Here is a 27,118-nt window from a genome sequence, read left to right on the forward strand (position 1 = left end):
TCGGAACAAGCTGATTCTACGGTTACGACAGAGTCAGCGGGACAACTGTTCCATCTTGTAAACCACCGGCAAGGTGCAGTCACGGAAGTTAAGAGAGATGAGTCGAAATCGTGAAAGGATCCGTTTTGGCCAGTTCAGTGTTTTACGCTAGGTGCCGTCTTTCTTGATGTGGTCGCGAATAGTTTGGAGTAATCCCCAATAAAATGTGCTCACCAAACAGCTCCCGAAGAACTCCCTCCGGCATACTTGTGGGAAAATCTGGTAAGAAATGTTGACCGGGGTAAGTGACGCTTCCGTGCGATGAAGTGCTTATAAAATAGGCATTTATCTTGGCAAGTCACTAAAGCAAAATTCAGGCAACTCTTAGAAGCACTTAAACGTTCTGTCAGTTGCGACATGATTTCATCAGATATATTTAGTAACTGTAATAAATGTACGCAAAGAAAAAAATTTATTTACTTTGCACTACCACCGCACATGCATGTTGCACCGTATATGCCATTAGAGGGTTTCAGTTGCTTTATTCGTTGCGAGAAAACCATGACATGAACTAAAAAATGATTTTACTGGCATTTCTCCACTGCAACTGTTTGTTAGATATTAATTCTGGACCAGGTATGCACGTTTTTTCCCCTTTCATTATCGAGCACAATTTAATTCAAAATTGTTTTCGATTACCCAGCTGCGATACCTTGTTGCACCCCAAAGTATACCTATGTATCCGGCACTTATGTACCATGTACTTATGCATCTTGCATCTTGTGGAACGACCTAACGCCAATGTTTGCTTGGGGAGCGACACACTGACCTGTAATTATAAAGCTGTGCAATTTAAATTATGTCCCGTGACACCCCGGTGTGTCACGTGACTCCATGGTGTCACGGTGACGTGCTTTATGACGTCAATGAATCACCCTGAATTTTTTTGGTGTATTATGAACTTAACAATCTTTATGGAAACAGAGAAGACATTGAATAACATGAGTCTCACCATTGAAAGTACTATCATCATAGACGGTGGACCACAAAGCGTAGGAGAAGTTTGGTGACAGCAATGACTTCATCAAGGTGACGTATCTGTGTGATAAGGCAAGATTACTTATTAAAAACAGTTGATACAGTTTATTCATAGATAATATATTTATACTGCTCTATTCATTGGAGCGCTTTATACCCGTCGATGCCTTCTGCCCTAATAGCCCGAGAGATAGCCCACCTAACATCGAGTGAAAAATCGGTGAAAAAAAGGGAGCGGGCTAAACTTAAGTGTGTAATAAAAATGTAGAAAAATTGCTATTTTTCCATATTTTTCTTCTACCAAAAATTTGCAGCGATGGGCGAGGAACCAAAGACGACTCTCCTTCCATGCCGACAATGTTCATTTATCTCCCGTCGTAGCTGAGACCATTTTCACCGATGTCACCATGGACCTGGGCACTGCAATTACTAGAAGTGGGCTATCCTTTGACGTTTTCTAAAACAACCACAACAAATATATGCCAAAAGTAGGGGTGGGCTGTCTTTCGGAGGTGGGGCATCTCCGGGATATTACGGTAGTTCAATATTCAACAGAGCTGGCGAAACTGCTGGGCTCATCTACGGAATCCAAGATCGATGAGTAGGGAAACGCATGTTCTAAGGATAAACAAAAAATAAAAAAATACAAACTCTTGATCACTGACAAAGGCCGTGGGCACAGAATGTGTTAAGTCCGAATTACCAGCCCGCAGAAGCACCTCGCGAAAATTGACTTCACGTGACTTGAGGTAACGTGACTTGTTCAACTCACGCAATTTCCCCATTAAATTTACCGGGAAAATTTGCCTCACGTGACATTAGGCCACGTGACGTTAATTTGGCCCATAAATTTAACGTGAAGTTGACACCAGGTGGCAATAATTTGGGAATAAATGTAGCGGGGAATTTGAAAGTGAAGGTTCTTCGTGACGGTTAACTTCAATTGGCTAAAAAAAAACACAAAAAGTGCTGAAAAAAAAAAAACTGCTGGAGTAGTCAGCAACAATGTTATACTTCGTCCAAGGGTGGCAGGCACGGGGTTTCAAGCCAATGGTACATCTCAAGACTTCTGTGCTGTACTGTGCGATCCATGGACGCGAATGCGGAGATTTTAAGAATATACGTGCGAACAAAATCTTTTGCGAAAATAAACCATCATGGGTTATGTGTTTGATAGTGTGGCGCACAACTTGTAAGATGGGGAATATTTTTTTTATGTGTACGTTGTCTTGTGTGACGCTCTGCATATTTAGATAATTTCTGGCAACATAGCGAAAGCTCGTGCAGCAGAAGCCAGGGATCCTGGGTTCAATCTCCAACATTGCCTGCTTCGATCTGGAATAATTGTGTTGTGTATATGTTTATACAATCTGAACGGGCAACTTGTCTCTCAGCTGTGGATGAGCAATTCAGCCAGTGCAATACAAACCGTTAGCTTGGGGTCTTTAACGTGCATCACGCAGTAGTGGCACACGTCGCACGCCGGTACGACGCTCATCCAGATCGAAACGGGCAGGGGTTAGGATTGAACCGTATAGGTCTGGATGAGCATCGTACCAGTGTGCGGTCGTGTATCACTACTGCGTGATGCACGTTAAAGACCCCAAGCTAGCGGTTGCACCTCACTGGCTTAATTTCTTATTTACGGCTTAGACAAAAGACGCCCACTGAGACTGATAGGCTTCAGGTTGTCCAAACATACGCATAATACAATGAATTACTCCTGGTAGCATGGTATTGGCCGACCATCCCTAAATCCATAGTATTTATATGGTATGTTATTCTTTGGCGCTTCTCTAGTCCCCAAACAACGCACTGCCGACTTGCCTGTCTCTGAGTTCCACGTCGATTGAGCTCAATCCTCCTCTATCCCACACAATGTCCATGGTTCCGGCGCAGGACCTGGAAAATAATGCGAGAATCAGCTGAACGTTACGTCAAACAAAACAAAACAAAAAAGTTGAAGCGTCTTTAAGACAGGTCCCTTACGATACGGTAGTCGGACTTTGGTAAAGACTATCGGATGTAAATATCGTGGACAGTTCTGAAACGACGTTTGGAAAAGAGTAGCACAATCACAGTGTACGCAACCAGGCACACCCTCTCCTGGTTTGATTAGAAGGATACCGTGTCCAACGTCTTTATAGCATCAGTTGACAAGCCCGAAGGTGGAGCGGCATTCGACAACAAGTCTTCTCTGTTGCCTGAACGCGGACAGGTACGGGCGGAGAGCGTTCCGCTCCGCCAGCGACAAAGCCTTCACGGGGAAGGAGAAGGACCTTCTTCAAACAACGTTCTTATGGCGCAAAACATTTTTTTTGCAAGTTTTATGTTTACCATAAGGTCTACCATGGAATCACTTTCCACTGCAGGCGATGTCTATCCGGCGTTTCATGAGTTCTGTCTGTTTTGTCTTGGGGCGGGCTGATATAAAGCCTCTCAATCCTGGGAATATGGCGCCATTCATTGTTGCGGACACGCTAGAGACACGTGCCGCGCGCCACCCCTGGGAAGAACATGGCATCTGAAACCTAGCTCCGTGCTGCGCTGTGCCGCCATGATCTTCCCAAGGGCTGCATGTTGCACGCGCCTCGTGCATCGACGCACCTTGCGCCACTTTGGAAACATGAAGGGGCTTTAGGGCTGATATGGGCTTATAGCGTATGGAGCGTCACAGAGCGGACATTCCGCCAAAAGCTGCCTAAAAAGCGTTTCAACTGACTTTAATCTAGTAACGTTTACTGTGTCGCTCTTCAATTGTTCGTTTTGATTGGAGGGAAGCCATGTCACTCACCGTGCTCCTCTGCCCTATTCTCTTTTTTAATAGTTGAAACTGGTATTTTTGCACTTATTGGACATTGTTCGCAAAAGTAGTAAAGTAGCGAAGTAAAGGTAAAAACTAAGGCAAGCTGATGTATAACTCTCATCACAAACTCAAAACAAGGAACGAAAAAAAAAACAGGAAAAACACAAGCCAACACACCTGTGTGGTGTGTTCATCTTTTTTTTTTTTTTTTTTTGTATCGTTCCTCGTCTTGGGTTTGTAATGCTAGAAGAGTACTTACTTGTTGAAGTCAAAGACGTTGCAGACGAATATTCGCAACCTCTTGTCGGGAGTCTGTGAAGAAATCGAGAATATGACAAGACGCGCATTATATTCAGCGAAGAAGCGCCCGTGATACGCTACAAACGTCTCCACACTCGTAGCAAATATAAAATGGCTGTGTATCTTTTTTTTTTTTTTTAGGGCCGAAGCTCCTTAGGGGCTAGCCATGTCCGTATGTCCGTCCGCCGTAGGGTGCACGTGCTCCTGCTCGTGAGCTCACGCGCTCACGTGCTCACGAGCACGTGAGCACGTGCTCCCGTGCTCGAGTAGTGGAAAAAAAAACGCATCTCCACGTGGTGAATGATGTTGATTTTGACGAAGCTCTGATGGTGCTTGTCTGCGTAGACGGTGAGCCGCAGCATGCCGAGTCTTTCGTTCGTTTTCATCCATGTCAGAAAGAGAATGCGTGGTATGGAACGTGGTTATATACGCATTTGAGCATTTGACCGCAGCGTGAAATGGATGAAAACGAACGAAAGGCTCGGCATGCTGCGGCTCAGCGTCTACGCAGACAAGCACCACCAGAGCTTCGCCCCAATCAACATCATTCACCATGTGGAGATGCGGTTTTTTTTGTTTGTTTGGTTTTAACTGGGATGAAAATACCGATGTAGCAAATGCTTCAAGCGTTTTCAAAAGCAAGAAATGTTAATTCAAATTTTTTTTTTGTATTCTCGTGTTCTTAAAAATATGTTCCTCTTCCACAAGAGATACTTGGCCACATTGAACGACAAGCACGTTGGGGTCAGTCAGAGTTTGCGAGACGCTAATTTCTGCGATCTGAACCTGCCGTTTTTGCCGCGTGTCGTGTGCTGTTCTCATGTCACCTATGTGGTTTGCTGTTCTCGTGTTCCCGTGCGGTGTGCATAGTTCACGCTCGTGCACTCGACTTAGCGAGTGCGTGCGTGGTCGTGGACTGCTCCGAGGATAGGCAAAAGAAGCCGGTGCCAAGCGTTCGCTCGTCACCGGATCTGCCGCTTGATGGCGACCGTTCGGCCAGTTCAGTGCACGCAGAAGCTCCTTTAGCAGAATATTCTTTAGCTGAAAGGATGTTCATTGAAAAGGAGCTTCAGGGCGTCGTCTGACAGGGGTGCTACGTTACTACCTTGACCGTCACTAACTGTAGTTAATAATAACCTAGTGAATGATGTGACACACAGTTACTAACTTTGAGTAAGTACTACAAACAGAGTGTGTTCCTTTCCTGTCCGGTATCTGCAAACGATCGGAAGGACCACTATCAGTGGCATGTATATAGTGGTCTTTCGCAGACGACCGTCGACGATCTCCTATAAGTGAACCACGTGGAACTGCGCACAAAGACCTTTTAAGCTATTCGGAAGTGTTTGCGAAAGACGGGCTTGGTGAACCGTCTTTGAAGATGCACCCTGAACAAGGAGCTAAATCATTTGTATCCGTTTTGAAGCCATCGCCCTAGGCTTTCCTCCGTAGCAATAGAAAGATTTAAAATACGGGGCATTCCGGGTCCCCCAAACAGCTTGCGGCATCGCACTGCGTCGCACCTGGAGTCCGAAACTCCCAAGCTTCGTTCCAGAACCGAGTCACGGTGCAGCGGTCGTGACCCCAATCATGGCGCTGCCCTATGCGGTCGAAGCGAAGCGCGTACAGTGTAGCTTTCGTTCTCGTGTGAGCTCTTCAATCCACGTTCCTGGCCTGTGGCGACACCAATTCTTTTTTTTTTTTTTTAAAGTTCTTTCATTCGTTGTGAACGGGGCATGACTTGCTCCCCCTTGCTGTTCCTTTCTCTCTCCCCCTCGTCTCGAAACACATCGAAGTCGATTGCTTAGTATCTGAGGCGAAGAGTTAGAAACGCAGCACCAACGCAACCGGAACGAGCAAACGAGCCGGCAATCTTCTTTGGCGAACCAGATTTAAGGCTACTTGATATAATATATATATATATATATATATATATATATATATATATATATTTTGAGCAAACGTGCGCAGCATCCGTTCGGTCCTAATTCATCCACCTCCAGAGCTCCCGTCTGTGCATGCCCGCCGTAGCCATGGTAACGCGGATATATTTTATATATATTTTTGTTGTCTGGGGCTGATCCACAAAATGGCTGACTGATAACTTTCGCCATGGGCTCAACCAACTATTCAGAACTGGATTCTGCGAGATTGACCTGTGGTAGGCATGCGTACCCAATGGAACTTGGTACTCTGGGAACATTCAGTGACTCTAGTCTCATCCATACACTAAAACTCTCTAATAACTGGAGCCCCAGCTAAATTCCCAACCTAGTTCTTCCAACCAGCCTCGACTTTCCCGTCCCTAGCCGGGTTGTGACTTGCCCCGTATATAGAGGAAGCGCACATATCTCCCGGCTATCGCCCTTTTTCCTGGACATCACTGTACAAACTAACAAAGTAAATAACCTGGACAGAAGCAATGATCCTTTTACGACAAGCGCTCTGCGAATATCTGTCCTCTCCCTCCATCTTGCGACGAAGGCCGAAATGTGCTTTGGAGGAAATCAAAGAAACATGCAAAGTAGCTGCAGCGAAGCTTGCTATATTTGGCCGTCGTTTAGTTCGCAAATGTCTTGTTAAATAAGCCCGATGCATTATTACAAGCTTTTTGTGGGAATCCAGACTCTGCATTACAAAACGACGTATTACACGTGACGGTTCATGGCAAACTCGAATGCTAGATGATGAAAGACGACAGTTTTGTCGTCTGCTATTATCCAAAATTCTATACATAAGAGCAACCTCTTATGATAACCGTCGTCCTTATTATCACCATAGTCTTCATCCTTATCACTATGACTTCCGTCGCTCGCTGCTCGCTGTATAGAATTAGGCTAGGTGGCGCAAGCAACGGCCCAATACGAAGGGTATAGCCATTAACATCCATCATCCATCCATCCATCCATCCTTCCTTTTCCAACGGCAATATTCTTGATTTCTGTGCGATGGGGCATACTCGCCTTGGCTTTATTAACAAGTTTAGTATTAACTCTGACAGAGACATGGCCGCCACCATGTCTTTGATCGCGCAGGCAAGCCCGTGCAATTACAAGCCTGCCCAAGCTATATTCACGGGCAATTTGCATACGCGTGCACGCATGGGGCACCATGCATAGTGCCACTAAATAAGCTACGCTTCAGAGTAACGACACTGGCCCATATTGTGGCTTAAAATCATGGTTGCCAGTTATCTGAAGCCTTATCTGAAACCGCAAGAAACGCTTTTCTGTCCTCCACAAATGTTTAAACAGTTCGCGATAAAGCAAACCAATTTTACGTGAGCTTCCTGACTCCGAATCTAATGCTGAGGAAGTCGCACTTTTGAATCAAGACGATCGGCAGTTGCGTTTGCTCTGCACAATCACCAAAATGGCGGCACCCACAACAATGTCTGGGAACAGAGTGCCGATGCTCTGAGCGCAGCTCATTTATTGGCGCTAGGGCACCAGTCAGGGTGCCAGGTTTACATGTGTCAATACTACATTCAAGTTCGTCTGCTACTCGGACACCTCGTGCGTTCGGTTACCCCTCAAATGTGGCCACGTACGTTTGCTTCCCTCCTACCTCAACCAACGACAAGGCGAGCTTGGGGGCTCGTCATTGTACATTCTCTACGCCTTTTCTATGTTGCCCGTTGATTGTCCTGCCCCCCGTTTGAATTCCGATGCACCAAAGACGCACTTTAGAACACTAGCTCGCTGTATAGACGATTGCAAGCCAGGCGACCGGCCGCCGCCATGTCTCTGGTCGTGCAAGGAAGCCCATGCAATTGCACTCTTTTCAAAGCTATGTTAACTCGCAAGCTGCACGTCCTTGTACGCATAGGGCACGAGCCGGGCGCCACTTATATACTTGAGATAAATTACACACTGTATAGGTGGCGCAAGTCGCCGTCCCTTTGAAGATGTTGTCCATCCACCAATATAGCTGTCCGGAAAATGACTTATTTGATCGTACCTGGCATGCTTGTAAAGGTACACTGCGTTATTGAATTGTCCATACGGTCAATACCCCTACCTGAAATATCTTGCACTTGAGTACAGGGCACTCGGCTTCATCGAAAGGAAGGCTGTTGTCGACGAAAAAGCTCCGGGCAACCGCCTCGATGAACTCCACGCCAACGACGCGATGTCCCTTGTCGTAGAACCTGATGACGACGGATGGTGCATTACATCCAAGTATCCTTTCTTGATTTTCACGCGTAGGTTTGCATGTTCACGAATTACAATGAAGTTGAAATAGTGTACAGTTTTATTTGAATCGAGAGAGATGTTAGCACTGCACTTTTGTTTTGGCGTCACGAATGGCGCCAAGCCGATATATGGTGTCTTGTTTTAACCCATCTAGTTGTTAGAGCAGAACTACAGAAAAAACTCCACTCCTACAATAAACGTATAAAAAAAAGTTGACATTATAATCACCATTCTTTCGACGTCATAAAAGGGCAGAAGCATTCGTCAGCGCCCTCTATCAACATTAACACTAAAATAAAAAGAAAACATTGCATAATGCTTAGCGCACATCGGCACGCTGGGCATATCGTCCTGCATCTTTGTCCCCTACAGATGTGGGCTTGGTGACCTAGCAATAGCACCCAGATGACAAGGCTTACGCGTCACTTCCTCGTTAGTGGCCCTATAGTTAGTGGATACTTGGCTTGCCCCGTGTCTAGTACTCTTCTGTGCACGGACGTTTTGGTGCGGACTTTCCAGTGCACGGACGTTTCGGTGCACAGACTTTTCGATGCACGGACTTCTCGATGTGGGACTTTTCGGTGCGTGGACATTTCCGTCCCTGGACTTTTCTGTGCACGTGCATTTCGGTGCACGGCCAATTAAAATCGCGACATTTTCTTTCTAGACATAATGAGCACTATATTAGCAAGAAATTAATTTTCTTGCAACTTGATAGATTTGTAGACTTGGTCATCCATTTACGGTCACTTATCACGTACGACCTAAGTGACTTTGTTAGGCGTAGCACCATCCTGAGTGAGGAATGGAGACGTTGGACGTTATGGTTCTTTTGAAGGTGTTTCTTTTCCAACGCACGCACTAGACGCAACACATCGTGTTCACGCGTTGGGTCGATAGAGGCGTTTTCGGCGTCTTCTGTAAGGGTATGGGCTTTATAATTGATATACCGTTTAGGAATGGCCCCAATATCAACGAGCCTGAGAATGTTGAAAATTACCCGACATTGTAGTAAAAGATGGAAACCTTCGTGGAAGTTTAAAACGTTCTTCCTCATGTGTCCTTCTTTTCTGCGAACTTTTCCCATTTTTTACCACAGCCTCGGGTGATTTTCTGCATGATCAACATTCACCATGTCGCCTGAACACTCACCATGATTTGTTAAGCTTGAGAAATTGTTTTTTGTACGATAGCCCAGAACAATTTAGAGTGTCTTCCAATGTGCGTCCACCGCGAAATCGTATAGCATCGATTGTTTGGCACACCTGACTGGAGAAACCAAAGTTCTCCCCATCCGTCACGCGTCACACGTTTTGTAATATAAATCGAGACATAAAACACATCGTTAACAGTTGTTACTGAGTATATTTTTAACAGACTTTGAATATAAGGTATTTGAAGCACTGAAAAAAAGTAAATATGTAAAAAACAAAAGTTTCTCTGGACAGTTTAGGCACCATCTCTTATCTGTTGTGGAAAACGTCCAGAAGTGCATTCACGCGGTACATAAAGCTGCAGGCCCTCGATATAAAGCTGTTCGATGCAAAGCCGCAGCACAGATAGTTTGGGCAAAATGTTCCAGATCGGCCTACTAAAACTCAGAGGCAACAACGACTGCAACTGATGGCTCAGCTGAAGAGACAACAACAAAAAAATTAAACAGTCGCGCTTACAAAGGCATGGATAATTAGGGGGTCGCAAGCGGTAAGACTATTGACAAGCCCCCCCCCACCCTTACCCTTTTTTAAACTGACAAATACGTTGTCCTTGATAGGCGTGGTCGTTACAAAACCCGAACCACTTCTTTTCCAGGTAATTAGGAAGCCCTTCACAATCACAGCAATGATTTTAACATCCTTTGCAAACTCGCGAAAAACCTCTTGCGCTCGTCATGCACGCGGTCATCGAAATTGTCGTTTCTGGTCCGTAGCACAGGAAACAAGCTATCTGACCCTCAGTGAGAGGGAAACGCCCGCTTTCCTCATAAATGGGGGGGGGGGGGGGGGGGGGACCGGGCTGACTCGGCCTAAGAGCCGCATACAAAATCACTAAACTTCCAAGAGCCGCATGAAAAACAAAAGGCAGAACGGGAAGGGGAGGGGGGGAGGGGGTTCAAAAGTTTTTCTAAAGCAAAAAATTAAACTTGAACTATTACAGATCTGCAGCCTGCCCGAGTCAAAAGCAGTCCAACTGTACGTAAAGTATCGGTAGCACAAAACTAGCAAACCGCATCCTCTCTTTCAATTTAAAACGCGTTCCTTTTTTCTTTTTGGGGAAGTGCTCGTGTAACCTGGAGGAAGGTGCGGAAGGAGAGGCGGGGGGGGGGGGGGGGCATGTGAGTTTTTTTTAAGGAGCCGCGAGCAAACATTTAACACGCATAAGGCGCATGCGGCGCGAGAGCTGCAGCTTGTGCACCCGTGGCATAAATGGTCTGCAAAAAAATGAAAGACGTTTAAAATCTCTGTAATGTCGAAGTAAAGCGCAGCTCTTGAGGAGGAGGAGGAGAGGGGAAGGTATGCCCAGGCGACGTCACTCGTGACCCTCGTGACCCTCGTAATATCACACGTGACGTCATGTGACGTCATTAAGGAAAACGTACCATAATGAAACGCGCGGTTACGCCGACGGCGACGCCGCTCAACCCCGAAACGGGCGCCTAAGAGGTGCGCTCTAAAAGTTTCAAGTTTCTTTATTCTTCTTCAAACAAGAAGAGAAGGAGGAGGGAAAAAAGCAGTGCAAAACTGCTTGACAATGCCCCCTCGATCCTCCCCAATAGCAACAGCAGAAGCAGAAGTAGTAGCTGGAAGATGTCGGTGCCGTCTTTCTGCTGTTTCTTCCAGCACTTTGAAAATAAACCCCTCCTGGCCTGCTAATCCAGCGAGGAAAAAAACAACACTAATAGTCATTTTTGAAGGTAAAGCTTTGGCAGTTCTATGCCTGATTAGGAGGTGACATAGAAGTAAATAAACTCCAGCCAAAATTTAATACGCAAGTCATTTTTGCAGACTCATACCCAGTTTGGCGCCTCTTGTGGGGCCCATTTCCGCTCTGATGAATAACCTCGCACGATGAAGAAAAGCAGTTAATCACTCGCAGCTCATTGAAGAATATTGTAGGAATGTGCGAGTGCACAGCATTTGCAATCAAATCAAATGCCGACTTATATTAGTTTCGTTGGGAAAAAAAAACTTTTAGAAACGAACTTCCAGCCGCGTGAGACGCCAGAAAGAGCAAAACAATATAAACATCTGCTATTTTATTAATTAACATGTTTGAATTGAATTTTTATTTTGCGACTTTTAGGTCCATGTTCCAATTAATATTTTGAAGGCTACACCCATGCAAAGCTAAAAAAACATTTACGAAAGGCAAAAAGAAGCAACCGGCTTGGAGATATTCACCGACGAATTTTGCACTGTATATAGGTATGATTTCCGAAATGTGATATAACTGCACGCAACTGCCTAATCAAAGCCTTTACAAAGCAACGTTGTAAAGGCTTTGATTATATATATATATATATATATATATATATTCTTCTTTTTCTTAATGACTCTGTCGTTAGCAATTTATTAACACTTTCACTGAAACACCCGGTATTCAAAACATAAGGGCATTTGCTTGCGAAAGAAATAAACCGTGGTGCATACGCCTTGCGTGTTTTTTTTTTTTTTTCTTTTTCGGCCTATAAAGATGGCTTGTGACAATTCAAATTGAGTTTATGATGGGGCAGGCGTGTTATCACGGGATATTCCGTGATGTTTTACGTTTGTTTTCACTGGTCAGTACAAAAATTGCACGCGGAATGTTTCACCTTGCAGACAGCTAGTTCGGCTGTTTCTCAAGGAGCTGTAAAACGTTTCCATTTACATTTCGGGTTTTAATACACCACTTCAAAAATATGAAAATTAATTAAATGTTTCAGTTAGGCTTAATAGAGATACTGCAACTCTTGCAACACGCTGTTGCAATAAAATAAGGCGCTCCACTTTTGAAAAAAAAAAAAAAATCAGGGCGTGTTATTTGGGATATTGGGTATTTACGTTTAACGTAAATACCGATTATCCCAAGTGAAATTTATTATGAGGAAACTCACGGCACCCTGTAGAGCGATGGAATAATACACAACAAGCATATGATGATATAAGAGGTATGATAAGTGTTCGCTGCCTCGCAAAGCCGACGCATTTCGGACTTCTTGTCTTCCTCCCCAAATGCAACCCGTTGGTATCTATGCTATTTTTACGTCGTGCTTCTTGAAATTTGGAAAAACATATACTTACTTATACTCATACTTACACCGAAACTTCCGTGCACTGAAAAGTCCCTGCGTCGAAACGTCCTTACGTTGAAATGTTAACACCCAAAAGTTCTTGCAGCGAAAAGACTGCAGTAAAACGCCTTACACCGAAATGTCCAAATCCCGGGTTGGGAGGGGGTGCAGTTTTTGTTTTATCTGATGTATTGCCCATAAACATTCGCAAGTACGCCAACTGAATATCGCCATGTTGCCTCTTGCGTTTGCAGATCGTCTGATAGTCAACGTTAGAAAATGACCTCAGTTGTGGAACTCCCGCGGAGGAAGGCACCCCACACCCTCCCTCCTCCTAACTCCATTGAGTCCGTGTCCCTTCGTTCGAATTCGCACCATCTAGATTTTCAATTCAAAACTGCGTCTTCTATAGAGTACGGTTAAACGCCATCTAGACGCTGCGCTTTGAATCACACGTATTTCACAATATATATTGCAGTTACCGTAGCAGCCATCCGCTTAAAAATGTGGCGCCTTCGAACGATGGGAGGCGGGCCGTGGGGGGAGAGGGAGTATACTGTTCGGCAAAGCAGCGTCTATGGCCAGTTTCGTAAATGAAGTAATTTAATAACGTGCTGATAGTAAAGTCTCGCTAAGGGGTGTCCAAAGTTGCCAGACTGACGCCCAAACAAAGCATGCATTTTTATTCACAGACGCCAGGCTACAGCTTTCGAAGCGCGGCCGCCTGCAACTGCCTGTCTGTGGGGGCCTAAGGAAATCCTATAGCCCGGGTCACACTGCGTATCCATCATAGAAAAACCGTCTGCATACAGATTCGAATGCGAGACACCGCGAGATCCGTGTTTCGAATGCCGTATGGCAATCAGTTTACAAAGAAAACTTGGCACGCGGCATTCGAACTACGGATATTTCGGTGACTTATTTCTGCAGAGTGTCTTTTGTATGGTGTATAAGCAGTGTTAAAGCCGGGGTCACACTGCTTATACACCGTACAAAACCAGCCTTGTACGTGTCTCTGAAAAAAGTAACCGATTACAATGCAAGTAATTAAGAAATGTAACTAATTAAAATAATGAATTGCTGCATCACAAAAGTAATTGAAAAATTGCCGGAAAGTAATTGATTACTTTTCACGTTACTTTGTAAACCTTTTTTTTATTACGAAATTAAACATGCATACATAGGTTGAAAGTGGTTACATTGTGTTGAGGTCAAAGCGAGTCTAGGTATTTTTCATTCATGACGCGTCGTTTTTCCGAAATCATTACACTCTACCGAAGTCTAGTGAAGGTTTCCTATTTTATAACTCCAGAAAGAGCACGTGCCCTTCTTCGCGTGCGCAATGAGAACCAAATAAGATACTGCTAACATAATTCGTTATTTCCTTCAGTAATATAAACATAAAAAGAGAGAGAGAGACAGAGAGATAGAAGGATGAGTAAACAGCCACATGCTGGACTAGTAGAAACATTAATCAACTAAAGAATTGTCAGTAAGGTAACCTTGTGTTCCTAGTACGTTCTATACAAGCACGCGCTGGTGAACTCTTCTGAAATAGAATGAAAGGGGAGGGGGGTAAAGGGGGGGGGGGGGAGGGGGTCGTTGCCGTAGTTAGATAACGTGAGTGCAGAGCACAGTCGTCTATGCCACGGCAAACCCAGACCGTAACAACCCGTACACAGGAAACGAGGCACTATAATTTTGTTTTGGTTGTTGTTGTTTAGGAATAAACATAGACGAGTGACGCACGGGCAGACAAGCGATTGTTTACGTACAAAAACTCAACTCTATCATTTTAGCTCTTCCGTAAGCGTATTTTATCTCTTTCGTAAACGTATAATTGATTACTCGTAATTGATAAGAGACAAAAAGAAGTAATTGAATTAACGTGAATGTTACGTCAACAAAGAAAAGTAATTGAAGCGTTAAAAAGTCACAATAAAGTAAAATAATAATCAGTTTCTTGTGACTAGTTATGTACAAGTATGCAGAAAATACAGTCTGCAAAAATATTGGAACGCAACTCATCACCAGAGCCGTGCTTCGAATGCCGTATGGCAACGAGTTCAAAGAGCAAACTTGGCATGCTTCATTGGAACCACAGACATTGCGGCGACTCGTGTTGACAGACTGTCTTCTGTAGGATGTATAAACAGTGGGATTCCGGCTTAAATCCGCAACCCCAACGGTACATTTTATACAAAGACAGCCTGCATACAGTGTTTGAGGCGTGTTTCTTCCTCGCATGAACGTCCCCTCAGTCATAAAAAAAACTGTTTTCAGGCGCCTCCCAAGCATTCATACGTATGAGGCAAACGAGCTTCGAACATGGTTGAGGCACGGTTTTTTTCTGTGCCCGCCGTATGAGCTCATCTCCCTGAGGAAACGGCTTCGACTGCTGCAGAAAATGATACCATAATCGCCCTTACCATTTCAAATCGGCCGCCTTTCCACACATCGGGACGTAGACCTGGGCATCCTGTTTTTCCGCCAAAATGACGTCCTGGTTCTTCTCTAGAAGTCTGCGTGAAACGAGAGACAACGAATGTTACGATTCTGTTCTGGATGACACGGCTAAAAGCTGGTATGCACGCCAGCCAGCCAGCAAGTGATGTTTCGTGGCAGGATAAGACTCCTGTTTTAACGCGTAGTTTTAGGTCCCTCTTCGGAATGATTGTAGTTCTACACTGTTCACACAACGTCATCGTCTTGTTTTCTGCGCTCTTACGGATAGACTCCGTCACGTTGCCACGGCGTGTCCCCGTTGTTCCAACGGTTGGTCCAGTACTCGAACTGCTTCATGCCGAACTCGCCTTCCGTCCCCGCCATGCTAGCGTTCTAGAAAAAAACAAAAACAATTGGAGAATAAAATTAGTCGTTGGGGGGTTAGAGCTACGTGAAGCAGAATTCAATTAAATTACTTCATTACTTGAAATAAAGTAATTACCTGTTATTTGAAAAAAAGTAACCGTTACTTTTTTTTATTACTTTAGACTTTAAAAGGGAATTGTTTTTGGCAGCGGCAGCAGCGTGTCGACGCAGGCTAAACATTTCAACCGCAAACTTGCAGGCGCTGACGGGGAGATTTCAACTGGAAAGACGTACGATCGGGAACGCTGCCAATTGTCACCAGCAAGGAAATCGGCCGCAAGCAGCAACAGCCCTCGTCATAAGCACGTGCCGAAATCGTCACCGATACCAGCGACGCCCATTTACTACAAGAGGACAGGCACGACATCGCCGGACCATTTGGCAGCGGCAGCAGCGTGTCGACGCAGGCTAAACATTTCAACCGCAAACTTGCAGGTTAGTTTTTAACACCATTAGTAACCACTCTTGATTTTACAACGCTGCTGCTGCTGCCTTCACTTGTGTTTATGCCCATGTTTATTTGTATGCGACTTGTTTAAGCACGAGCGGTAATGAAAGTGATGTTTGCCCACGGTGTAACAACAATTGTAGCGATGGGAAAGCCTTGTCTTGTGGGGCGTGTGACTACTTCTACCATTTTGGCGATTGCTCAGGAGTCGCGGAATCTACTTTCAAGACGAAAGGAGAGTCATGGAGGAAGGCGTGGAACTGTCCGACATGCAGGGCAGTGAAGGCAAGGGGTAGCCAGAGTGGTAGATCGAAGAAAGAGTCAGATGATAACGTTGCAAGCATACTTGTAGGTATCAACGAAAAACTAGAAAAGCTACTGACGCTCAAGAACACTGTAGAAGGTATTGAGCAATCTGTACAATTAATGTCGAACCAATACGACGAACTTTTCGTCCACGTGCGTCATCAGGACAAGGAGATAAGCCAAATAAAAAAAAAAGAGTTGATGCTCTTGAAAGGCGAGAACAATCCGGTGGGGCCCACCAGCTTATGCAGGACGTTAATGAGCTTGAATGGCAGAGCAGAAAATTAAATCTCGAGTTTCATGGAATTCCCGTATCTGAAAATGAAGATCTTCTCTCGAAGGTCAATGACGTGGCCTCAAAAATAAATGTTCCGGAACTTAGCGTGACTGACGTTGTTTCGATACACAGGCTGCCTGCAGCCAGAGATAAGGTGCCGGGTATCATTGTTCGTTTTGCAAGGCAATCAGTGAAAGATGCATTTCTTGCAAAGAAAAGTGAACTGAACAGGTTGAAGATTTATTGCTTTATTCTGGAAAATTTAACAAAGCGAAACAAAGTTCTACTCACGGCAACCAAGGACTGGGCTCGAAATCATGATTACAAATATGTCTGGCACAAGAATGGAAGGATATACATTCGACAGAAAGACGGAGAAAGAGCCATCATTGTGCGAAGTGAAAGTGACCTGGATGAGATTGTGTAAATTCTGCTGACACCTGTCAGTATATTAGTTAAACCCCGATCATGGCAACTCCGGTTTACATTGTGCCATCAGATTTTGAGAGTGTATGTGGAAGAGAATATGCTGAATCATTAAAATTCTTTCACATAAATACACAATCCGTGAAAAACAAGATAACCGAGCTTGAAGGGCTTTTTAGTGAATTCAAGTTGTCGTTCGACGTGATTATGTTAACCGAGACTTAGTATGTCGAAGATAATCATATGTTTAATCTACCGTTATACAACAATTTTGTTCTAAATCGAACCTCCGGTCGGGGCGGTGGTGTGTCTTTGATGGTAAAACAGAATTTTTCATGCGAAATACTGTCTAATTACTCGTGTGTAAACCAAGATTATGAAATTCTGTCTTTGCGCATAAATCGAAATGTGGTAGCCGTTGCGTATCGGCCTCCACAAGGGAAACTTCAAACCTTTTTTGATTTTCTTGAGTCAATTTTGAGTTTTGCAAATGAAAATAAATACAACTTGATTATGGGCGGCGATTTTAATATTAACATGCTTGCAGACACCCCTGCGAAAAGAAACCTGGAACAGCTTTTACAACAATTTGGATGTGTGAACGTGATCCCCTCACCTACCCGAATTACTCCTACATGTTCTACATTACTTGATTTGTTTATAACTAACCTACACACGTCTCATTTTTTGGCAGGAGTAATAAGTACAGACATAAGCGACCACCATGGTATCTATTTTTGTTTAAGAAAAAACACGTTGAACGGGAAAGGAGCTGAGTCAGTATATTTTCAAGGTATTTCATTGAACAACTTAAACACCTTCAGGCAAAAAGTGCTCTCCCTTGGTTGGAGTGACATATTTCAAGAAACAGACGCAGATCGTGCCTATAAGATATTTTTAGCTAAGTTTCAAAAACTGTATAGTGAATGCTTTCCCTATAGGCTTCTCCGGTTGTCAAAAAAAATCCGGAAACCTTGGATCACCCCAGAGTTGCTGGACAAAATTCAAGTGAAATATAGATTATATGAAAAGTTCTTGAAAACGCGTGATCGTGATTTCCTCAAAACGTTCAAACAATATCGCAACAAGCTAACAAAAGAGATTAGAAGTGCAAACGCAAACTATTTTGGCGACATTTTCTCCAAGTGCGCAAATAAGGCGGATGCAACGTGGAGAAAATTGAACACAGTACTGAATCGCTCGTGTAAACCAAAACCAATCGCGAAAATTTGTCTGAACAATCAAGAATTGAGGGGAAGCTGCTTAGCTAATGAATTTAATAACTTCTTTGTCAACCTCGATAGAGGCAATTTTGACAGTGATGCTTTAAATTATATGTCAGGACCAAATAATAAGTCTTTTTTCCTAAGCCCTGTAATAGAAACTGAAGTGACATCTGTATTTCTAGGATTAAATAACAGTGGAAGCTGCGATGCAGATGGTATCAAAATTAAGCTCGTAAAGTATGTTTTAGATTTAATATCGCCATATCTAGCTTATATTTTTAACCTTTGCCTACTTGAAGGCGTATTTCCTAAAAAAATGCAAATAGCAAGAGTGACCGTCTTGTATAAAAAGGGAACAAAAACGATATGGGGAACTATCGGCCTATATCAATATTGCCTGTTTTTTCGAAGGGACCAGAAAAGATTATTTTATCTAGAATGTCTAATTTCTGCGATAAGCATTCTATACTGAATGACGCGCAATTCGGGTTCAGAAAACATCGGTCAACAGAACTCGCCCTTTTAGAACAAAAAGAATTCATCCTAAATTGTTTTGAAAACAAAACATTATCACTTGCAATTTTTGTCGATTTTACAAAAGCCTTCGATTATTTGAATCATGATTTACTATTAAAAAAGCTGGAAATTTATGGTTTTCGTGGAAACGGTTTAGCGCTGTTAACATCGTATCTAGGGAGTCGAAAGCAATTTGTACAACTTGATGGTCACTCCTCCGATATAAAACCAATTTTATCAGGTGTACCGCAAGGGAGTATCCTGGGTCCGTTTTTATTTAACATATACTTGAACGATATAGTAAACATCGATAACGTCGCAAAATTTGTTATTTTTGCAGATGATACTACATTGTTGTTTTCCGAAAAAAGTCCCTCTGAACTAATTTCCCGAGCAAATGCTACCCTTGTAAAATTGGAAAGATGGACTCTGAGTAACGGGCTAAAAATAAATACAAGTAAAACTAAAGCTGTCCTATTTCGCCCAAAAAAACAAAAATATACGCGTTTATGAAGATATTAATTTGTTTGATTCAAAAATAGAATTAGTCAGCGCCTTCAAAACCCTTGGAGTAGTTTTTACGGAACGCATGACTTGGGAAGAACATACAAATTACGTCGTATCAAAATTATCGAGTATCATAGGTTTAACTTATATTCATCGCCAAATTTTACCTACTAGAGTGAAACTTCTCGTACATAACACATCATTTTATTCGCATATAAATTATTGTCATCTAGTATGGGGAAACACGACCCTCCAAAATTTGCAGAAGGTTTATTTACTGCAGAAGAAAATGCTAAGAAATATCGATAACGTTCCGTATGATCACCCTTCTGCACCGCTTTTTGAAAAATATGGCATAATGAACATTCATAATATGTATGCATTTCGTTTAAGTATAACCTATAAACAGGAAGCAAAAAACAACATGAATTTTCTTACTCAGTTAGCTTGTTTATGTAAAAAAAACAATCACATATCTCACACGTAGCATCGACATATGGAACATTTATGCGTGTAAAACGAGTTATGGAGAACAAATGATGCAACGCAAACTCCCAGAATTGCTTAATTTCTGTAATAATTGCGACATACAACTAGAATCTACATCAAAAAAAGATCTGAAGTTTTTCTTTTCTAACACGAGTGTGAAGTTGTGAGTATCGCAATGTTATGGTTGTGAAATGTTTAAAGAGAATCTCATAAAAAAAAAAAAAAGCTTGTTGTTATGATTTATACAAAGTGTTTCTGCGCGATGTGCTGTACTGGCTGCTTCATTTTTATTTTCTACATTGTATAATTTCTGGGGAGGAGGGAGCTCGTCAAGCGGATTCATTCAGCTTTTTTTCCCCAACCTCCCACATCGCCCGGATGAAAAATAAAGGCATTATTATTATTATTATTATTTTCTGTCAGTTTTTGCACGGTTCATTATTGAGTTAGAATCATCGGATCATAAACTTAATCAACCACTTTAAGTAAACCATCCTAATGACGGAGCCTTGGTACGAGTATTCCTTGGTAAGGAACTTGAGGAAACAAAAGGCGCCATTTGCAAGGGGAGGAGGCAGGTGAACAGCTTCTTTTGTTGGACTTAGGTGCAAGAGATAAGTCACAATGGTCACGAAAGCGATGTTTTGTTAGTTCCATCTAGATTACAGGTAGTCTCGTACGCGTTCTAGAAAAAAGTAACCGATTACAATTACAATTATTTATTTAAAAATGTAACTGGTTACAGTAATCAATTATTTCACCAGAGAAGTAATTTAAACATCACTACTAAATAATTTTAGCTCTTTCGGAAACATACAATTGATTACTTGTAATTGATTACAGAAAAACAGTAATTGAATTACAGTTAACGCTACCACAGAAAAAAGTAATTCAAGCATCAAAAAGTTAGAATAAATTGTAATTGATCACAAGCAATCAGTTACTTGTATTGTAACTTGTGACGTACAAATGCGTGTACAGTAGCTAAATGAAGAAAATAGGGTACAGCTTCGTTGTTCAAAGGAACATTCGCCATCGCTTGTGCGTGGCCCCTATGGAACTTTACATAGAAACAATTTCAAACATTGCATATTGAAAACGATGCATTCATGATAGATGCCAACCATTTATTTTGAATGTGACGAAGCGAACACGTTTCTTTTTTGTCGCATCTTAACTTGACAATATATTTGGTTTCAGTTATCTTGGTGATACTAGATTCTAGAGTTGCCTTAAATCGGGTTTAGCTGTTGTTTTAAGAGGAAGAGATGAAATGTTTCAGGGATTAATAAAGACGCAGATACTACAAATTCATCCAACTTTGCACTTAGATGCTTTTGTATAGAACTCAGCCTTCTGTTTCAGCTGGAAACGTAACAAACCGCAATGTGAACTGTTCAGACAGTCTACCTTCTTTTGTGCAGCTCCGTAACATTCGTGTTATTTTTTTCCTGTTTGCAAGATTTAGAAGCCGTAGTCAAACTCAGAAACCGAGGGTGGGGGATGTAAAATAGTAACGGCAGTCACGAATAATTGTATTACTATCAAAGGAAGGAGACTTCACTTATGATTACTACCTAATATAAGTAATCAGATGATTACAGAACTACTCAAAAAAGTCATCACAATATTCTTATTACTACCTAATAAAAGTAATCGGGTGATCACAAAATTAATCACAAAAGAAACCAAGTGATTACAGAATTTCCCCAAAAATAAGTATGTGGTCACAACATTTCTTTAAAAAAGTAGATTAGTCTTAAAATTACTACCAAATAAAATAAATAAGATGATTACAAAGCTACATCAAAACGTAGTAAGATTCATCTCGTGTTGACTACCCAATAACTGTCAGCAGGTGTTTCCATTACTCAAAAAAGTTATCAGATTAATCTTACGCATGTCATTAATAAATGTACCCAGCTTATTACAAAATTACTCCTAAAAGTAATTCATTACAGGCACTTTTATCACCTGTAATGACTACTGCACAAGTCTGTTCAAATAATTTCCATTAGTTAAGGGAAAGCGCCTACCCTGGATTGGCTACACGAGCCAGCTGCTTCCTGCCTCGCAACCAGAACAGTTCCAGTGGGTTTGAACGAGGAGCTGCACAGACTGTGATGTGTTCATGCAGTCAAACTTCTACCTTCCTGGAGTCCCACACCACCTGCGCTCCCTCCACCCTTCCTGCCGGCTTCCGCCCTCACCCCCCCCCCCTCCCTTTCCGCCCTCACCCCCCCCCCTCCCCCCTCCTCGCTTTTACTTTCCATTCATGTATCCTTCACTTTCTTTTACAGCGAATCTTTATATCACTCGTTGGTCCCTTTTTTTTCTTGTTCGTGACAGAGCAGTAGTCGAGTGAATAGTTGACAGAAAGCCATCGCGCGCCCCCCCCTTATCATGTATGATGTGATTTTGACACTTGTTTCAATGAGAAAACCACAAAATAAATTTCAGAACCACATATTAGATTTTAAGGCGCGTGCGAACGATGCGAAGCACGTAGCGCTCCCCGCATCCGTTTCGCGGTAAAGATTGCGGTTGCATAAGCTGCCGCGCCAACGGCAGCCGTACGAAGTATTTCCTATATAAAAAAAGAAAAAAGAAAACGTTTTGGTACTGTGCATTGACTTTTCTTTCGTCAATCAAAGCCCATTTTGTACTTAAAACAAACGATCAATAAACAATTATCTGTGCGCGGTACTTTGTTAAAATCTAGACGTAAAACTATTAGGTCACATGTCAAGGGGTCAAAAATGTGCAACATGGTGGCGGCCAGGTGCAAGTCACATTCAGCTGCCAGTTTATCGCACTAAGCCCCTCTGCCTCATTGTTTTACGGCAAAACTCGCGCAGCTTTGCAATGGCTCCGCGAGATGCCGTCAGCCGCGGTGCTGTATTTCGGGTTTTTATCGGAGCTAGACACTGATCTCTGGGGCTAACAGTATTGAAAGAATATAGTTTATAATGTTTTTTTACGGCGATCGCAACACAAATCTCGGCTCAGTATTGCGTAAAATGCTCAGGATTTGGTACGGTGACGTGTCTAGTGGTCAAAATTGTGCAACATGGCGGCAGCCAAGGGGGGGGGGGGGGGGAAGGGGTGGGCGGGTCACTTTCGCCTGGTGAACGGGATACCAGTTTAACGCTCTAAGTCCGTCTAGCTCGTTGGTCCCAGCCCTCGTGCAACTCACCCTCAACGTGCCGGCTCAAAGAACCAAAGTTCCATACGTGCGCGCTTCCACCGCAACAGCTTCGCACGCGAAGGCGCGCCGCGGCTGCTGAATGCGTCTCACTGTCGAACGCCAGCTCCTCCTCTAGTGGCGCAACACGCGTTTTTTGAGCGTATATTCCACTCGCTCATCTGGCTCAAGTGGGTCACCTTCCGCTATTAGGTTTGTGACAGCGCAAGCTCCGTGGAGCGCCTCCGACTGCGCCGCCACCGCTCCGTCAACTTCGGGGAATACCCCGGAAGTCGTCGGCAGCGCGTCACTGCGCACGCAGGTCGCGGGCCGGGCATGACCGGTTTGGTCCGATCGGTCTGTTGTTTACGTGAGTGGTGTTACCGGGTGGTGACGCTGTGAGGGGCAGTGCGTGGGGTGTGTGCATCGGGTCTCGTATTCTGCTACCTAGCATGATTCAGGGGGCGCAGGGGCGGGACTGGAGAGTGGCAAATGGTAAGCGCGGATTTCTGCGATCGCGAGAGGAAGAACGGGAAAGAGCACAACAGAAAATCCAAAGAAGGAAGCAGACGCGAGGTTAGGCGTGTTCGTTTTGCCGCAACTGGTTGTTTACCATTGCTCACTGCACGCCGCCGGTGTCTTCTTGTGCAATAAAGCAAGACTAGGCAACGACCGTGTAAGTAATGATTCGCTACCTCTGCGTGTTTATTAATGTCTTACCAGCGATGAGAGTTAGACAGCTGGTAATCACTGCGTGCCTGCCATTCCGGGGAGGTGAACGAGGATCAATTACTTTCTATCTGTGATTTGCATGGACCCCATGGCCCGGTGCTGGACCTGTGTCGGGTATTTCTTTTGCTGGTGGAGAGCAACGGTATAGATCGGTCGTCCGATATTTCAGTCAGCGCGTCAAGTTCAAGCAGAGGCAAGGTGGAGCAGCGGCCATTTTGAACCACAGACCGTCTCCGGCGGATCGCTCCGAAATTGAAACTCCATTTTCCGCTCGCCGATTTGGAGCGGGAAACACGGAGCGGTTTTTCCCCTCCCTCGCAGACTTTGGAAGCCGATCCTGATCTACCATTGGAATTCACCATAAAGACGCTAGTTTGGTGCCCCAAATCTTTTTTTAATGGTTAAACAAAAAGTAAAAAAAAAATGGCCCAATATTTATTTATTGAGCCTATGCAGTGCGTTCCCGAGCGCTATTCTGGCATGAAAATATTGATATAAAGTAAGCCAAAGAGCGGGGTACAATTAAGCTTTTTACAAATATATCTTCAGGTGATGCATTTACCATAATCAATTTTGTGAGTGTAGGTTCCTGAACAAAAAGCAGGGAGTGGAACCCGTCATTCTTGCTCTTCGGTTCGGGTTCTGGTTCAGTGGCTTTTCATTTTGTACCGGTTAGTTTCCGGTTTAGTGAAGATTTTGAAACAACGTTTTGGTTACCGGTTCGAAATGGTTGTTAAAAATAATTCCACAGCTCCAAGTTGTTAAGAAATAAAAAAATACACGACGTCATCTGCGTTAAAAAAAAAAAAAAGGGTAATCAGAAGCCGCGCTTCGGAAACGAAGACAGCAAAACAAACATTTGTTTAATTTCATTTTGTGATCCTTACGTTTTACAGCGAAGTTGTATACCTCTACCCCGCCATGATTTCTTTTGTGTCGTCAACAAAAACTCCAAGGTTATACAGCATAGAGCGCAATATTTGTTTCAATAAAGAAAAGAAAGAAAAGCATCCAAACTGGATGATGGGTTTGAGCATGCGTTTCCCGGTACACATTACGGTTGCAGCTGCTCTGGAAAGGGTCGACGTCATTCGAAGCCCTCCAGTGACTCGTTATGCCAACTGACTAGCCACACCGGAATGGTGTGTGCAAAGCGAGGCGACAACCGTGCGGCAGGCGTTGCAATCTACGCAACCGGTGAAGCTTGTGTCCAGCCGTATGAACTCCACAATGACCAAGTCGACTGCGGGGATGTGTGTTCCGTGAAAACTAGCGTTATAATCTTAATTTTCACGGTCTACATTACACCGAATAAACCCAAATATCACATCAAGTGCTCCACGCGAGCGCACTTCTCCTCACTGTCAATGAATCAAGCCACACCAATAATCATTGTCGGGGACTTTAATGGGAACATTTCGAAACAGCAAAACAAGTGGCTCATCTGATTCGTCATGGAAACATTTGCACTCATGTGCTTCACCGATGGAACCCAACCAACTACCCATTCATGAATCATGCGGTGATCTAACTTTAGCTAAGAATTTCTCTACAGTGTATAGCGTGTATAGCTTTAATTATAAGGCACTTGCGAATGCCGCTACAAACTAAATAAAGAGTGTGCGCCACGTCTCACTGGGTAAGTCCTTGCAAGTGTCGTCACAGCTTCGCTGGCAAACCCCCTTTCCAGTGTGGAATGGCTTTACAAATTCTTTCCACGCAGCTCATTTAAGGCAAATTAAGTGATTATACAGGTTTAGAAAGTGCAGTACTCACATGTTACGTCAATCAGCCGGCACGCACATTGACGCTGTGACGGTAGAACGCACCGTTCTCGCAGACAACCCACCCCGGACTCCCGACCGCCTTGCTGGAAAGACTGATAACCTTGCAAATGAGTTCAAGAAAAGAAAGATAGTGAAGGGCGGTCTAAAGATAAACAGAAAGGAGATAAAAGTAAGCGGGCGACAAACCGCTCTTAAAGGACTCGAAGAAAGTTTATTCAAGGAGCGTCTTTACTGCGTTGATCCTTAAAGGAGCGGTGCAACGATATTCAACTGGAATGTTTTTCACTTGACACGAGCTTACTGGCACACCTGGGACTCAAGGACACTCACACGCAACGCCAATGGCCAAGAAACTCCTTTGTTGCGGTGTAATTTCAAGGACAAAAGCGATCATTTTCATTCAATCTCTCCTTTGCAAAATTTGATGACGTAACGTGGGGATCGCAGTACACCCAAGTGACGATATTTGAATGCGGTTCGTAGATTGGACCCGAGCATTGCGTGCGCACTCGACTTGGGCTCGTGATAATTGCTAGCTCGAGAAGCATTCGGGCAGTGACCCGTGTCCAATCGCTGCAACGACGACAACAGCCGAGTCATAACAATGTCTGGAACTCAGCGCGTGTCCTGCGCTTTGCCAACCCCAGCGCGTGGCTATGATCAACACTGGCGGCATATAATCGGCTCCAGATCACGTGGCCGCTTGTTCTGGCTGCGAGTTGAGGGGGTGAACGCTGCTCGTTTTTCTTTTATTTTTTTCTGGGACTTCTATTGCGTGGGGTGAAAAATGAACGCGTGTTTCATAGGTCATTAACGTTAGGGATCCGTTTTAAGCGGTATTTGCGCAAAGTACAAAAATTGTTGCATCGCTCCTTTAAGCTGAGGCTGCAGACAATGCCGCGAGCACGAGAGCTCGAGGTCGCTGCTTTAAAGCGTTCTTCCGCCATAACGAGCACTCGCTCTAGAAATGCACGTCTCGAATTCAAGAGTGGGGGCTATTGGCGACGTGCGCGACCGGAAGTGTTGCTGTGGTCGGCCTTCCACGATTGGTCCAAAAGCTGACTATGACGTCGGAAAGGGTATAACATCGACGGAAATAAGAGGAATGAAAGAACTTTCATTTCGACGGTGTTGGCAGTGTTCCTTTGAGAGCGCAATGATTTCAAGCTTCCAAGATGCTATTTACAAACACCATCGAACTTGTTGTTCGCAAGGTAATGACGTCACAAGGGGGAACCGTAGGAGGGCGCCACCAAAACATCTCGCCGCTAAATTCCGGACGATGGGTACGTATTGTGCGCCTTGTGTGGAGCAAGGAGGTGCTGAATAACTGTTTTTACTGTAGCAGGCTGGACCACGGATCGAGGCTTGTTTTTCTGGAGTCGCGCGATGCCACATGCAACCATCTCTTGACACCAGCTAATGCATGGCACTTTATGGGAGAAACAGGGGGAAATGCCATTTCATGCCTTAGCAGGTTATTGTCGACGATGAAACTTTGATAGTGTTTTCCGGGAATGAAAATTCATATCCTGGGCGCAAATATCAAAAGCTCTCGAATATCAACTTGTTGCAATAAATGTTTTCTGGTTGAGTGGCCAGGGTGGCGACTTTGTTGGCCGGAAACTGTGAGGCCGTTTATTGAGACAAGGGTTCCCGGGATTCAATGTGGAGTCGTTCGTGATCTCGCTTAGGAGTCGATAGGTTAGAAGGCATTTACTGGGGCATTTGCATCGTTTGAAGCGCTTGTACAGAAT

General features: G+C 43.9%; 1 protein-coding gene across 3 annotated transcripts in view; it reads right to left on the minus strand.

Annotated features, from left to right (window-relative positions):
- Positions 1-24,321, minus strand: part of LOC115320083 (thiopurine S-methyltransferase) — a 140,717-nt gene extending 116,396 nt beyond the window's left edge. For 2 of the 3 annotated variants that reach the window (XR_006076743.1, XM_040212350.3), the window contains exons 1-8: positions 21,695-21,776; positions 15,321-15,430; positions 15,022-15,114; positions 8,144-8,273; positions 4,083-4,135; positions 2,845-2,919; positions 992-1,077; positions 214-258 (exon numbers count right to left, since the gene is read on the minus strand). Coding sequence is in view for 2 of the 3 variants with exons in the window: in XM_040212350.3 (XP_040068284.1) it covers positions 214-258; positions 992-1,077; positions 2,845-2,919; positions 4,083-4,135; positions 8,144-8,273; positions 15,022-15,114; positions 15,321-15,421 (583 nt within the window). In the remaining variant the exon portion in view is untranslated. Of the gene's footprint in view, positions 1-213; positions 259-991; positions 1,078-2,844; positions 2,920-4,082; positions 4,136-8,143; positions 8,274-15,021; positions 15,115-15,320; positions 15,431-21,694; positions 21,777-24,136 lie in introns of those variants that run through there. The other variant, XM_042286864.1, reaches the window with a different exon arrangement.
- Between the last annotated feature and the right edge of the window lie 2,797 nt (positions 24,322-27,118).

This window comes from Ixodes scapularis, unplaced genomic scaffold, assembly GCF_016920785.2.
Source record: "Ixodes scapularis isolate PalLabHiFi unplaced genomic scaffold, ASM1692078v2 PGA_scaffold8__174_contigs__length_109621045, whole genome shotgun sequence".
In the NCBI taxonomy this organism is placed as follows: domain Eukaryota; kingdom Metazoa; phylum Arthropoda; class Arachnida; order Ixodida; family Ixodidae; genus Ixodes; species Ixodes scapularis.